The 14,931-nt window shown below is 35.5% G+C and overlaps 1 protein-coding gene across 2 annotated transcripts; it reads right to left on the reverse strand.

The window, feature by feature from the left end:
• Positions 1 to 1,509: 1,509 nt before the first annotated feature.
• LOC131150863 (cell number regulator 1-like) lies at positions 1,510 to 12,841 on the reverse strand. 2 transcript variants are annotated; one of them, XM_058101907.1, is made up of 3 exons: positions 11,959 to 12,841; positions 11,545 to 11,754; positions 1,510 to 1,788 (listed from the first exon to the last, which is right to left on the reverse strand). In XM_058101907.1, the coding sequence occupies exons 1-3, from the start codon at positions 12,215 to 12,217 to the stop codon at positions 1,715 to 1,717; spliced, it is 543 nt and encodes a 180-aa protein (XP_057957890.1). In that variant the 5' UTR covers positions 12,218 to 12,841; the 3' UTR covers positions 1,510 to 1,714. The 2 variants fall into 2 exon arrangements, with proteins under 2 accessions (XP_057957890.1, XP_057957897.1); XM_058101914.1 differs by having other exon boundaries at positions 1,510 to 1,780; positions 11,541 to 11,754; positions 11,959 to 12,401.
• Between the last annotated feature and the right edge of the window lie 2,090 nt (positions 12,842 to 14,931).

A 14,931-nucleotide genomic window follows, 5' to 3' on the forward strand; every position in this document is an offset into this window, starting at 1 on the left:
TAAACAAGTATCTAAAGTAAGGGAAAAACAAATCTTTTTATTGTTTTAAATTCTACTGGAAGCAGCCGACCTCTTATTTTATGCTGCATTTGTAAGAATGAATTTCGGGTCTTGAATTTAAATTTAGATGGATATGTACAAATTTCAATATAATTTTATATTATATTTTATTTAAATCTAATACAATTATAAATTCAAGATCTACCCAAACATAGAGTTCAAAATATTATAGAAGGAGATCTTGCCCTGTGCGTGAGGCATGGCAGGGCAAGCTACACACACATGGTTAGCCCAGGGTTTATACCCTCATACTCATTGCCCCACTGTAAGAAGATACTCCTAGTTTAGAAGGGTATATAAGTGAGAGCAAACTTGTTCCATCTTCCTCTGACGTCAAAAGGAAAGAGTTCACTTTGAAGCATCTGCACTTGACAAATACCAACATATACTTCGAAGTTATGATGTCTGTAATGGTGACGCACGTTTGATTCTTGTCTTGCTTACACTAGTTGCTCTGCAAAATTTAGAGTTATAGCAGTCGTGTTAAAACAAGCTTCTTACATTACGAGCTCAAGGAGTAGATTTATGTACGGCGAGCTGAAGGTTTTGCAAAAATAGGTGAGAAGGCCATATTCATTTGCTAAAGAGACCATTGAAACTACTTTTTGAGTCCTGCTACAAGCGGTGAACTTCTTTCTAGTTGGCTACATCAACTTCAGAAGTTTTGAGTAATGGATGTGTATACTTTAAAAAGCTCCATATGGGTTCCCTCCAACGACATGTTTGAGACTGATAAACTAAGAGTTGAAGTGGCTTACAAATAAAGGGTGGGGAGTCCTTGGAGATTGAATTAATAGAGGATTGGAAAATTATAAAAAGTGCATTGAAAAAATCTTGCTGTTTGGAAGGGTGAATTTTAGATCTTAGATTTAGATTTGCGTGAATTATAAGAAAATTTGATATAATTTTACGTTATATTTTGTTAAAATTCACACAAATCTAAAATAAAGATTTTTTTTCTTTGTGGAAACATATAGTTGGTGTTTAGCATAAAATGGACAAAGTCCATGTGTGCTTGCATACAGTGTTGCCCCAAAGGAACTATGGCCATTTCTCAAATGTCCAGTTAATCCGTGTGGAATTGTTGTTGTTATTGCTGTTACACCAGTTGATTGAGTAGTAGATACTATAAATTTTAACCCATTCAATAATCATGATGGTTTAATTTAGGGCAAAAAAATTATACCTGGAATAATAATATTTTCACAAGGGTAGATCTGATTAAAATAAAAATACACACAACTCAATTGGTTTCTCTATTTATAATTGTTGGATGATGCAGATGATGCTTCAATTCGATCTGAACTCTTTTAGGAAGAAAAAAAAAACTATTCACTTCATTAAATCAATTGAATTTGAAGCACAATATATATTCACATCACCCTGATGAATGCTTGTTCCAATTAATTATAAATTATATGGGGGAAATTCAAAAAATTAAATGGAGAATTAGAAGGCCAAGCCGACAACAGAACTAAAATTTAAGTTTATGGGTGTATACACACAAAATTTGACAGTATTAATTATGCTACAACTGTGCAAAAATAAACATCAAGTAAGAATACAAATACAGTACAATACAATTCAATACAGTAAAAGTAGAATGAAAAAGATGCAAGCAGTTTTAATGGCGGTGGAGAAATCAAACATTAATTCATCTAGTCATGGCTCCCACAACAGGGGCTGGTGTTATTGCTCGGTTTCGCCTGTCCATGTTAGCCTGCCAACCTTCATGCATACATTCAAAGTTTATCAACTTAATATTTAGATATTGTCTGCTAATAAAGAGATGGAAAGCAATATATTTAGCAAGTTCATAAAGATTAATGACTTAGGATGACTATGTATATACAAATAATAGCATTGATCAACAAGATATGATGAATGGAAGTAGCTGAAAAGGACACTGAAAATAGAGATTTCATCACAAGCTTAAGCTTATCAATTAGATGAAGTACCAAGCTTATTAGATGAATTCCCCATAATAGTTTTTATTCAGTAAGAAAGAATGGAGGCAATGAATTCTAAACCTCTAGGTCATTGAGCTTAATTGGATATATACCATGTTAAGGAATCAGATTAGCGAAAAGTCTAAGAGCTTCATTTTATTAGGTGAGTGCCCAAGAATGGTTTTACTCTCAAACCCTAACCCAAGTGATGAAAAGTAAATTAGTCATGCTGAAGCACTGGAGGCTTTAAATCCAAGATTAGACTTATATTCTCAATCAATAGTGGTATGAACCATTCCCACTTGTATCTAAATTCTAATGCGAGATCTACTTTATTATTGGGTGAGTAGAGTAGGCTCCATACAGTGAAATTTCAAAATGTAGATCATTGATTCAAGGAATGTGAACGAAATAGCTTTTGTATAAAAATAAATTCAAATTTAGGACGCCCAATCTATATATTACCATTGATTCACATAATAAAATAGAATGTGAATGAAATAGTTTTGTATAAAAATATATTAATATTTAAAAGAAAAAGATGCTTTTGAGTGCTTAAACGTTGATAAAAAGGTGAGAAGGGTAGGGGTATCACTTGCTTCGGCATGTGATTGTTGTGAGATGAAGCAATCAGAAGATGTGGAGCATGTTTTGAATAAGGGAGATCTTGCTATTGAATTATGGAGGCAGGTTTCGGTAGAGGTAGGTATACCATTCCTCAGGCACCAAAGTTGGAAAGAAAGAGTCTAAATGTGATTTAATAGGGCTTTCAGATACTCTCAATATGAACATTGATGGGTTTGATTCCTTGTTTAGTAATTTGGAGGTTGTGGAGAAGGAAATGTGTGACTAGAATGGAGGGAAAATTAGAGAGTAGTACTGATGTGTGGATGTCCATTAAGAATTGGGTGGAGGTTTTGAGTGAGAACATGAGAGTTATGACTCATTTAAATAATGTTGATGTTCGAATTTCGAAGAATCTGGAGGTATAGATTGTGAATAAAAAGAATAAAGTTATGTGCACAAGTTGTGAGATGGCTAAAATTGAGATAAGGGAGGTTGAAACTAAATTTGGATGGGAGTAGCTTGGGGAACCTAGGGCCGATGGGTGGTGGCGACATCCTTAGAGACTGTACAAGTTCTTTTATTTTTGGTTTTTCAAAATATTTTGATTTTTGTTCTAATAATGAAGCTGAATTGAAAGCAGTGATAGAAGGAATAAAATTTTGCAAACGATTGGGTCATACCAGTATTAACATTAAATGTAATTCGGATATTATAGTAAATTGAATAAGATCCAGTAAATGCTCTTTATGGTATTTGTGGGATTTTTGAGAGCAATTGGTGTATTGGAGGGAGTAAATTTTTCTATATATTATTTCTATAGAGAAGGGAATAAAGTGGCAGATGCGTTGGCTCGACAAGGTGTAATGGGGACGAATAGTTTGTTAAAAAATAGTAGTCAACTTCCTAGAGTTATCAAAAGTTTATATAAATTGGATAAAATAGGTACAACTTATATGAGGTATGTTTAGTTAGTTTCCTTTCGATATTGGTATAAGTTTGTTTTATTCTTTTGTTTGGTTTGATGCATAGGGTGTTTTTTATTTGGTTATTATGTAAGCCCCAAGTGTCCTTTTATTTCCATGGTATTCCTCCGTCATAAGTGAGAGTTAATAATAAAATTAAGAAAGGAGGTGCCACCCTCTTTTATCAAAAACAAATAAATAAATAAAAGAAAAGGATGCATGTTGTAATTCGAGAGCAAATTATGATGGAGCAAAACTTAATATTTTTTGAACCAAGAGATCAGTGGCATTAAACTAATCATTCCAGCATTGAGATTTGCAAATAGTTATCTCCATTACTCATTCTTTATATTTCGATTGAAATAAAAGAAATGAAATGGGATGAAAATTAGGATGGAGAACATGAAGAGATTAAGTGATGTTTTAAATTCATTGAGGGTGACTCCATTTCGTTCCAATAAAATTAATGGTAGGTTTAGTTTGCATAATGAAAATGGAACGGGATGAAAACTAGAATTGGGAACGAGTAGAGATGAAATGATAAATTTAATTTCATTTAACCTAATTCATTCTGTTTCTATGTACTAGACATTTATTAAACTTGATTTCATTAAATTTCTATGCCCCAAATTATAGTAATTTCTTCACTCTAGTAACTTTTTTTGAAAAAAATTATCATATGCTTTGAAATACCATTATTTTTATTTAAACTATTTATTATATCCATCTATAATACTCATTTTTCATTTCTATTATATTCTATTCTAAGAACCAAATGTAATATTTAGAGTTTTGACGTAATAGACTTAGCTCTTACGTTCTAACTATTGTCACATCTTACAACATATGGATTCGGTTGTTAGCATTAAGCTATCGATCCGCCTGCATATTGCAATCTCAATTTTCTGTTTCTTCCATTTTTGTTCTCTTTTTCATATTTCTTAACCATACTCATATTTATAATATATTTGGCTTCTATTATCCTAATTTTTTCTTTTGTAACTTAAGGCTCAACTTGAATCAAGAATTTTATTTGAGAAAACAAAAAAAAAAAAAGGAATACAAGAAGGAAATTTATTTTTTAGTATATTTTCTCGGTATACCAAATACCATTTAAAATGAAAAATTGTTTGATATAATTAAAAATTAAGAAAACTCAAATGTTAAGGATATGCAAAATAGAATTTGTTCGCCGATTGGGTATAATTTTGTTTTCTTTCATACCTTCCTTGATAGTCAAACATTAAAAATTAGAATCTTTCCTCTTTTCTTATTTATTTTCTTAATATTGTTCAAGTTCCAAATGGGTCATACATGTTTTGTGCTTGGGATAAAATTATCATAATTACAATATTTGATTAAACACATATATTCTATTCTTATTCAATGAGACTATCTATGTACCTTAGTCACATGACGACCAAGTGACAAGATCACCTGCCCCAAATGGGGAGAGATTAGGTTGTCCATGTCCGCTAACGGCATGATAAGGGAGGGGAATGTACCAACTATGTGAAAATGAATAGGTTAGATTAGCCACATGCTAGCCATGTAACGAGGGTGACTTTCCCCATAAAGGAGATGGAGTAGGTCGACCGCAAGCAAACCACATAGCGAGAGTGACTTCTTTAGGCTGACTATTGGGAGTGTGAGTGCTTCGGGATAGTATCCCAATACCTTGCAAGTTGCAAATATGCACGGTTAAAGATCACTCAACCAACATCATCCACGAGGCTTGGGAATAACCCAGCAAATGAGGAGAATCATTAACATCATGTGTGGTATGTGACAAGAAATAAATGAAATAAAAATTGAATGGAAAGTATGATTGTTGGAGTGTCAAGCTTAAGGGAAAAGCAATCCAAGTTGTACATATCAGGAGAGATCCAGCGGCTGTGTGTTTTCACTTTTGTTAGTGAAGAGGCATGGATGTAATTTTCCTTTTATTTTTTTGTAAATAGAAATCAATACAGCAGAGGGGCAGGAGGGGTATTATTTTTTTGTTTTGCTTGCAGTTTTCAGAACATATTGGAGGGGCAGCCGAGACTTCTTGTTTGGAGAACCCGAGACCCTTCACCTATGCGAGAGAGCACCTACAGCTCGGTTTTCTTCAGTAGCGGCGAGTGAAGGGTTTTCTTCAGCAAGCGCTCGAGAGAAGGAGACGGTAGCGGAGGTTTGGCATTGGGGGGATCTCCAACCTCCAGTGGAGGTTCACACAAGGGTAAGAGAAGTTAATGCACAGATTTGTTTCTTGGGAGGGTTGTTTTTAGGGAAATTAGGGAGAAGAATAGGAAGAAGCCTAGGGTTCTTCGCAGGTGTGAAGAGGGGCTTTCTTGGGTCATTCTTGAGCTAATTTCCAAAGGATATTGGTAAGACAAGAAAGGGTAAATTTGTGTACTTGTATTTATTTCCACTGGATTTAATATAGTATCTCCGAAAGTGAGTTTCTGTCGTGGATGTAGGCCAATTTTTTGGCCGAACCACGTAAATGTGTTCTTATGATTGTGTGATTGGCATGTTTATATTTTACTGAATTTATTGAGGCATTGCTAAATTTTATTTGGTCAATAAAATATTTTTCTTGTTCAGACTTGGCACACACGCACACATTGAAATAAACAGGTTTTCGTTTAGGTGTGGTTGTGGTTGATGTTTAGATAAAATAATACTATTATTGTGGTTTGTTTATGATTGGTTAAAATCTGAAAATTAGTATTAGCAATCAGCTTATACATACAACAAGTGGTATCAGAGCCTGACTATGTGATGGGGACCGCTAGGTTTGAAATAGAAAAATTCACCGGAAAAAATGACTTTGGTTTATGGAGGATTAAAATACGTGCCATCTTGGTACAACAGGGGTTGAGGAGGCTCTTCTTGGAGAAAAGAAGGAAGATTCCACTTCACAAGAGGGGAAACTAAGTTTTCCCTCCACTGACAAAGTGAAGCCCGAAATCCTCCGAAAGGCATAGAGTGCCATTATCTTGTCCCTAGGAGACAAAGTACTTAGGGAGGTTGCCAATGAGGATACAACAACTAGAGTTTGGTCAAAAGTAGAAAGTTTGTATATGACAAAATCCCTAACAAATAGACTCCATAAGAAGACTAGACTCTACACCTTTAGAATGACCCCCAGAACATCTATTGATGAACATTTAGATGAATTTAATAAAATTCTTTTGGATCTTACTAATATTGATATTAGTATAGATAAAGAAGACCAGACAATTCTTTTATTGAGTTCTCTTGATTCCATATATGAAAATGTTAAAAAAACTATGATATATGGGAGAGAGAGGTTGACTTTAGAAGATGTGCAAGTTGTTTTGCACTCTAGGGAATTACACACTAAGTTTGAGTCTAAATCATGGTCAAGGGAAGAGCTAAATGTGAGAGGTAGGTCTGAAAAGAGGGACAACAAAGGAAAAGACAAGAGGTCTAGATCAAAGTCTAAAAGTAAAGCACTAAAGTGTTTTGCCTATCACAAGGAAGGGAATTTTAAGAGGGACTGCCCTAAAAGGAAGAAGGTTGCCAATGCCACCACCTCTGAATCAAAGGGGAAGGCAGTTGTAGTTTTAGATGGGTATGATAGTGCAGAAGTGTTGAACATCTCTAAGAAAGATTCAGGAAAAGAATATATATTAGATTCAGGATGTTCCATCCACATGTGTCCATTGAAAAACTAGTTTGAGTCTTTTACATGCTTAGAAGGAGGTCATGTTATCCTAGGAAACAATAAGTCATGTAAAATAAAGGGTATTGGGACTGTGAGACTTCTAATGCATGATGGGATTGAAAGAATGCTAAGTGATGTGAGGTACATACCTGAGCTGAAGAGAAACTTGATTTCTCTTAATAGCTTGGATAAGATAGGGCACACGTTTAAGTCCGAAGGAGGTAGCCTAAGAGTATGTAGAGGTTCACTGGTAGTGATGAAAGGGGTGCTAAAGAATGAGTTGTACACCTTAGTAGGAAAGACAATGATTGGTGAGGTTTCACCTATCAATCACATGGTAGAAAATCAGGTTTTCTTGTGGCATAAAAGGCGAGGACATGTTAGCTAACAAGGCCTAAAGGAGCTAGAGAAACAGGGGCTGCTTGGGGATAGGAAACTTGAGGAATTGTTATTCTGTGAAGAGTGTGTCTTGGGTAAGTCTACTAGGGTTAGTTTTAAGAAGTCCACTCACACCACGAAATAGACTCTTGATTACATACATTCAGACTTATGGGGGCCTGCTACAGCTAGTTCTCATGGTGGTTCTAGGTATTTTCTATCAATTATAGATGACTTTTCTAGGAAAGTATGAGTTTATATTCTAAAAGATAAAAGTGATACTTTTGAAAAGTTTAAAGAATGGAAAACCTTAGTTGAAACTCAAGTTGGCAGAAAAGTTAAAACACTGAGAATAAACAATGGATTAGAATACTTGTCAAAAGAATTTTCTGAATTTTGTAAAGTTGAGGGCATTGCTAGACATAGGATTGTTAGGGATACTCCCCAACATAATGGACTAATTGAAAGGATGAATAGGACTATTCTGGAAAGGGTAAGATGCATGTTAGTCACTTTAGGTCTGCTTAAAACCTTTTGGGTAGAGGCGGTGACCACTGTTGTATGCCTTTATTAATAGGTGTCATTCCATAGCTCTAAATTTTAAAACCCCTCAAGAAATCTGGTCGGGTAAGCCTGCAAATTATCAGGGTTTAAAAGTTTTTGGGTGCATAGTCTATGTCCACATTAGAACTGATAAATTTGGAGCCTGGGGCTATTAAATGCATCTTTGTGGGATACCTAGAGGGGGTTAAAGGCTATAAGCTCTGGGTTATAGAACCTAGAAAACAAAATGTATTATTAGCAGAGATGTAATTTTTAATGAAACAAAAATGGAGGGAAAAACAGAAAATTCAGATGAAAGTGTTAGGCACTCTGATACTAGTGACCTACAGCTTGAGGTGGAGCAACCCTCCACTTCTCATAGCCATTTAGAAATAGATGTTGCAGATTTTAAGGAGCAAAACTCAGAAACAGAAACCTCTAAATTAAGTAAAACCTACCTTCTAGCACGGGATATGGAGAGGAGAGTCATAAGACCTCCTTAAAGGTATGGGGAAGCCAATATGACAACTTTTGCTCTTTCTGTTGCTGAAACAGAAATTGAGGTGGAGCCTAAGACTTTTATAGAGGCCGTGGATAGTAAAGAGACTGAAAAATAGATTCTTACAATGCAAGAAGAAATGAAGTCTTTAAACAAGAATAAGAAATGGGTGATGGTACCTAGATCGGAAAAACAGAAACTCATAGGATCCAAGTGGATCTTTAAGAAGAAAGAGGGAATCTCTAGAGTTGAACCACCTAAGTATAAAGCTAAGTTAGTGGCTAAGGGATTTACACAAAGGAAAGGGGTAGACTATAATGAAATATTTTCCCCTGTTGTGAGGCATGGTTCAATTAGAATTCTACTATCTTTAATTGTTGAACATGACTTGCATTTGGAACAACTTGATGTTAAAATTGCTTTCTTGCATGGTACTTTAGAAGAAATAGTTTATATGCAACCTCCTGAGGGTTTTGATACAAAAATGAATAAAAATCGTGTATGTTTAAAGAAATCTTTATATGGGTTGAAACAATCGCCTAGACAATGGTATAAACGATTTGATTCTTACATGATTCAAAATGATTTCTGTAGAAGCAATTATAATGCCTGTGTTTATTATAAATCATGTGATAAATGTCATATATATTTGCTATTATATGTTGATAACATGCTGGTTGCTTGTGGAGACTTGGATATGTTAAATCAAGTTAAGCGCATGCTTAAATTTGAATTTGAAATGAAAGACTTAGGACCTGTTAAAAGAATAATTGGTATGGAAATAACTAAAGAAATGAATAAAAAGCTTCTCTACTTGTCTTAAAAGTCTTATATTTCAAAGGTGTTTAAAAGATTTGGAATGATTCATGTTAAATTTACTTCTATTCCTATTGCACAACATGTTAAATTGTCTAGAAAACAGTATCCTAAAACTGAAAACGAGTCACTGTTTATGAATAGAATACCTTATGCTAGTATGGTTGGTAGTGTAATATATAATATGGTATGTTCTAGACCTGATCTATCTTATGTTGTAATTAAGTCAAGTGAGTAGATTTATGAGAAAATCTGGAAAACCACATTGGCATGCTTTGAAACAAATTTTTCAATACTTGTCTGGAACAAAATTGTAAGGATTAATATTTGGAAAAAGGGATATGCATTGTGAAATAGGGTTAAAAGGATATGTAGATTCTAATTATGCTGGAAATCTAGATACCAGAAAGTCTTTGTCCGGTATGGTCTTTTCTTTTTTAGATAGTGCTATTAGTTGGAAATCACACATGCAGTCGGTGGTAGCCTTGTCTACAACAAAGGCTGAATATATTGTCATGACTAAAGCCTTTAAGGAGGCAATTTGGATAAAAGGACTGTGTCTAGAGTTAGGAATGTATAGTGGAACCGTTATAATTTATTGTGACAATCAAAATACTATTCATTTGGCTATGAATCATGTTTATTATGATAGGATGTTAGGCTGTATTTTGTGAGAGATATTATTTTTAGTGGTGAAATAGAAGTAAGGAAAATTCCAATAGAGGATAATCCTTCTGATATGATGACTAAAGCAGTATCTAAATCTAATTTTGAACATTGTACAAACTTCGTTAACTTTGGAAGTTGCTAGTGTTTGTTTTGTAGGAACTGCCATTGGAGATGCTAAGAAGGTGCAATGGTCACAAGCTTGCCAAGGTAGAGAATTGTTGGAGTGTCAAGCTTGAAGGAAAAGCAATCCAAGCCATCCATATCAGGAGAGATCCAGCGGATGTGTGTTTTCACTTTTGTTAGCGGAGGCACATGGATGTAATTTGCCTTTCATTTTTTTGTAAATAGAAATCAATACAGCAGAGGGACGGGAGGGGTATTATTTTTCTATTTTGCTTGTAGTTTTCAGAACAGATTGGAGGGGCAGCCGAGACTTCTTGTTTGGAGAACCCAAGACCCTTCACTTATGCGAGAGAGCACCTGTAGCCTGGTTTTCTTCAGCAGCCGCAAGTGAAGGGTTTTCTTTAGCAAGCGCTTGAGAAAAGGAGACGGCAGCGGAGGTTCGGTGTTGGGGGGATCTCCAACCTCCAGCAGAGGTTCACGCAAGGGTAAGGAAAGGTAATGCACATATCTGTTTCTTGAGAAGGTTTCTTTTAGGGAAATTAGGGAGAAGGATAGGAAGAAGCCTAGGGTTCTTCGCAGGTTTGAAGAGGGGCTTTCTTGGGTCATTCTTGAGCTGATTTCCAGAAGAGATTGGTAAAACAAGAAAGGGTAAATATGTGTACTTGTATTTATTTCCACCGGATTTAATATAGTATCTCCGAATATGAGTTTCTACCGTGAATGTAGGTCAATTTTTGAACGGAACCACGTAAATGTGTTCTTGTGATTGTGTGACACCATTAACGGCCTTGGAATTGAATGGATCAATTTTCTGACAGGCCTATTACTTACATCCATAAAAAGCAATTTCTCGCTTCCCAAACACCCTCTTAGACCCATTATTCTTTTCATATCGCATGCATTTTACACTTGGTTTTGGTCATCTATGACGAGCAGAATGCCATGTTCCAATCTAATTAAGTTCAAAATTTCAGAAGATTATCCAATTGACATAAGAATTTGCTAACCAAGAAGAATAAAAGGGACAGGCTTGTTATCCTGTACGGCTGCCCATAAGGTTTTTTGGCCAGGGACAATTATATTCTATTATTGGTATTCTGAGGTTCTAGAGGCTATGATAAACCGACGACGGATTATTTTGAGGCGGTGCGTTTGAATCTAAACTATTGCGTTTAAATAACATAAACTTCGTGCCAGAAGAAGCTGGGAGGAGGGGCAGAGGAGCAGAGCACCCACCAGAACAGAGGAGCCCAGCCGGATCTAATTAGTTGTAGATAAATGAAGCAGAGTTGAATTACTTACCAATTCCCATATCGAAGCCCCTGTTCTTGAGCTCCCTGTACTCTTGACAAAGCGAACAGGGCTCGCAGCACAAGTGAACCAAGCAATCGGCGCAGGGTGCCTCTACCAAGTCGTACTGCCCTCTCAATCTGGAGCGATAGAAGCACGAGTACAAGCAGGGGAAGCCCGTCAGACCCAGCAGCCCATAGATTGTACCGCTTACCCCACAAGCTGCCCAAAATTATAACCAATTTAATTCATCAAATGCCTTAATTCCCAGGCAGTTCCCTTAATTGAAAAAATAATACTAATAATAAAATAAAAATAAATAAAAAGCTCAACAGGGAGAATTGTATAAGCGAAACGAAGAAGTTCCTTGTCATGAATTTCATCGCACAAAAGACTCGCATGCATACGAAGTTGGGATAGACTTACCAGTGGAACCTTGATTGACTATCTCGGCAATTTGGCCAAAGGTGACGCAAGGGCAGAAGCAAGTAATGAAGCAGTTGGCAGGATCATCGCAACAGTGGCAGAGGCCGGTAGACCACCGTGTGGCGACGGCCGTGGAAGAGATGTAGGGTGGTGGGTGTGGCTGATCCGGAGCCGTAGGGTAGCTCAGAGGGCCGCCGGCGGCTGCAGGGTACCCCTGCGGCTCGAATTTTCCATAGTCTTGCTGGGCAGAAGCGTACATGGCCCGATAACTGATTAGAGGAGTTCAAGAACGAAGCCACTCAATGGTATTAATCAACGAGTGACGAAGGAAAGAGGTAGCTCCTCTTTTAAGGAAGACCTCCTTCTTCCTTAGAAAGGTCTAGGCGAATGAAGCAGGGAGACTTGATCCAAACCTACAACCCGCCAAAACCAGGACCAGCCCTCCTTTAACGTCGTGGGGATTAATCATGGCTGACCCGGTCGCTATTTTTATTTATTATTCTTCTAATTCAGTTATTAAATTCAAACACGGCTTTCTAGATCGAATAATAATTTTACGCGTCTTGTTGTTAAACATTATGTTTTTATGTATTCCTTAATTTATATAAATAATATGTACATAGTCCATGGATGTTTACTAACTGAATTTTTTAAGATTTCCATTCAATGATTTGAGTCTTTAAAGACATGGTTTAATATCATGATTAATATGATATTAGGTAGAATGCACATGCAGGGATCAAATAGTTATTTTGTACGAATATTTGAATTTTTAAATCTTAAAGACACCTATATGAAAATTATTGAGAGAGGATAATCATATTTAACTCGTTTGTGTTGGCTTTGATGGTGGGACTGCATAGCTTCTTCATAAGCTTGGCGCAATTTTGATCTTCATCATTCATATATATATATAGTGTATTTGAGTTGGTGATTGGTAAATGGTAATGAAGCTTAACAAGGATGCTCGGCATCTGGGGGCTTACGGGGAGTGCCCATTGCCCACGTGAATTGCTTTGGATGTAGTGAGATTGCCTTGGATGTAACCCGTGCAGGTCACAACTGGTGAAGTACTGGTTATTAAAAAAATATAACTCCAACTTAAAATTATATATATATAAATATATATATATATATATATATATATTTATATTGACTCGTTTGTTGGGGTCAATGTTTAATCTTCAACGAAAGGTACACCATCTACACTACTTTTTTAATAAAAATTAATAATAAGACTATTCAAGCTGGCATAAATGAAAATATCAACCGAGTTTGATACAAATGCTACATTAATTTTGTGTGTAACGAAATTAGTCAATCCAATGGGTCTCTATTTATTTTTTTTTTAAATTTATTTGACATGTGTTAACTTTTTGAGTCCGATTCTTATTTTAATTATGTCAAACAATAATATCTCACTTGTACACTTAGTGAATATACAAGTTATAATTCTGGAAGCACAAGTGAAGGATGCAAAATGGAAGCCGTAAACACACTTCAAGCTTGCACCAATCGGCGTATTCCATGAGAATTAGGAGAGTAAGCTTGAAGACTATTTTTTTTAGGTTGTAATAATTAATTAGGTTTAATTGTGCATACATCTCATGATTTAATTTGAAACTCAAACTTGACCTTAGATTGACCTTAGGGCACATAAAATTTTCTTGAAAAAACTTTTCGAAAACAAGTTTGAAAAAAAAAAAAAAACAAGCCTTCATGTTTCTTCCGTCGCATTAATGAGTACTTTTATCTATTAAACACTCCTTATTTTAAAAAGTGTCCAACGTGAAATTTGTGAGATTTTATCTTAATATTTTGTTGATATCAAACACGTTCGATTTGAAGTCATATAGAAAAAGTTATGTTCAAATTACGGAAGGATGCTTGCAGTAGAAAACGTTTCAGTCAATGCCACAAGATTCTGATACCAATTGTTGGAATTTGTGTATTCCCAAGACAGAGATACACCAATGTGAGTCATCTCAATCTTTAACAAAAACATCTAAGTCAATGTCACGAGATTCTGATACTAATTGTTGGAATTGGTGTATTCCTAAGAGGGAGTGAATTGGGTATTTAAAAATTCCTCCTAAATTTGGTTCAAATTTCAAGACTAGTATTACACAAACTTAGGGTCTTTCTTTGTAATTGCAAACCAAATCAAATATTCAAACAATAAATATAAACATACATGTGCAGAAAGTAAATTGCGGAAAATAAAACTAACATTAGATATGTTATCGGGATTCGGCCAATACTGCCTATGTCCCCGCCTCTAATTGGCAAGCGTGAGGATTCCACTACAGCTCACTTAACGGGTGGAGCGGCACCCATTACAATCAGGTCAAATTCACAAGGTTGACCTCAACCTTTACACACTCTTCTTGCGGGGCAGAGAAAGTCCTAACAACTGATCCTTCCGAGTTAAATCAAACCCCCTCAGGCCACGCTTGGAATACAATCAATAAGTATGAAATTTTATGTATAATTCAAATGCCTATCAACTAAGCAGACTATGTACTGATTTAGTATAGTATAATCAATGCACATCAATCAGATAAGAACTATAAGCTCAGTGCAAATATGTGCAATACCACTCAATGTAATGTCACTAAGCAATCAATTGCAAGAGATATTAGCAATCCAAGCTTGCAAAAATGTTTTATACAAGAACACAATACAATAAGCTCAAGAGTCTTGCAATAATAGTGCAAAGACTCACAAGCTCTCAAAATTTTCCCCACAAATGAATTTATGGATTAAAAATCAATGGAAAAAATTTATAACTTGCTCTCACAAAAAAATCAACACTCAATCAAAACAAAGAGAGTATAGCTTGTGTAAGGGATTGTCGGTACTCTCAAGATAATCTCACTCAACAAGATTTTGCAAAAGAATAAGTAAAGGAGAAGTATTTTGGCTTGGAGTATGAAGAAGGCCTCTCAAAAAATTCAGAGAAAATATTTGCTA

Source organism: Malania oleifera, chromosome 1, assembly GCF_029873635.1.
Source record: "Malania oleifera isolate guangnan ecotype guangnan chromosome 1, ASM2987363v1, whole genome shotgun sequence".
NCBI classification, from domain to species: domain Eukaryota; kingdom Viridiplantae; phylum Streptophyta; class Magnoliopsida; order Santalales; family Ximeniaceae; genus Malania; species Malania oleifera.

Excerpts from the sequence above, each read along its gene's own strand:
- LOC131150863 (XM_058101907.1), bottom strand. The coding sequence starts at position 12,217 with ATGTACGCTTCTGCCCAGCAAGACTATGGAAAATTCGAGCCGCAGGGG. Across the intron at positions 11,755-11,958 it reads AGTCAATCAAGGTTCCACTG|CTTGTGGGGTAAGCGGTACA; the intron begins GTAAGTCTATCC and ends AATTTTGGGCAG. Across the intron at positions 1,789-11,544 it reads GGGCTTCGATATGGGAATTG|GTTGGCAGGCTAACATGGAC; the intron begins GTAAGTAATTCA and ends GTATGCATGAAG.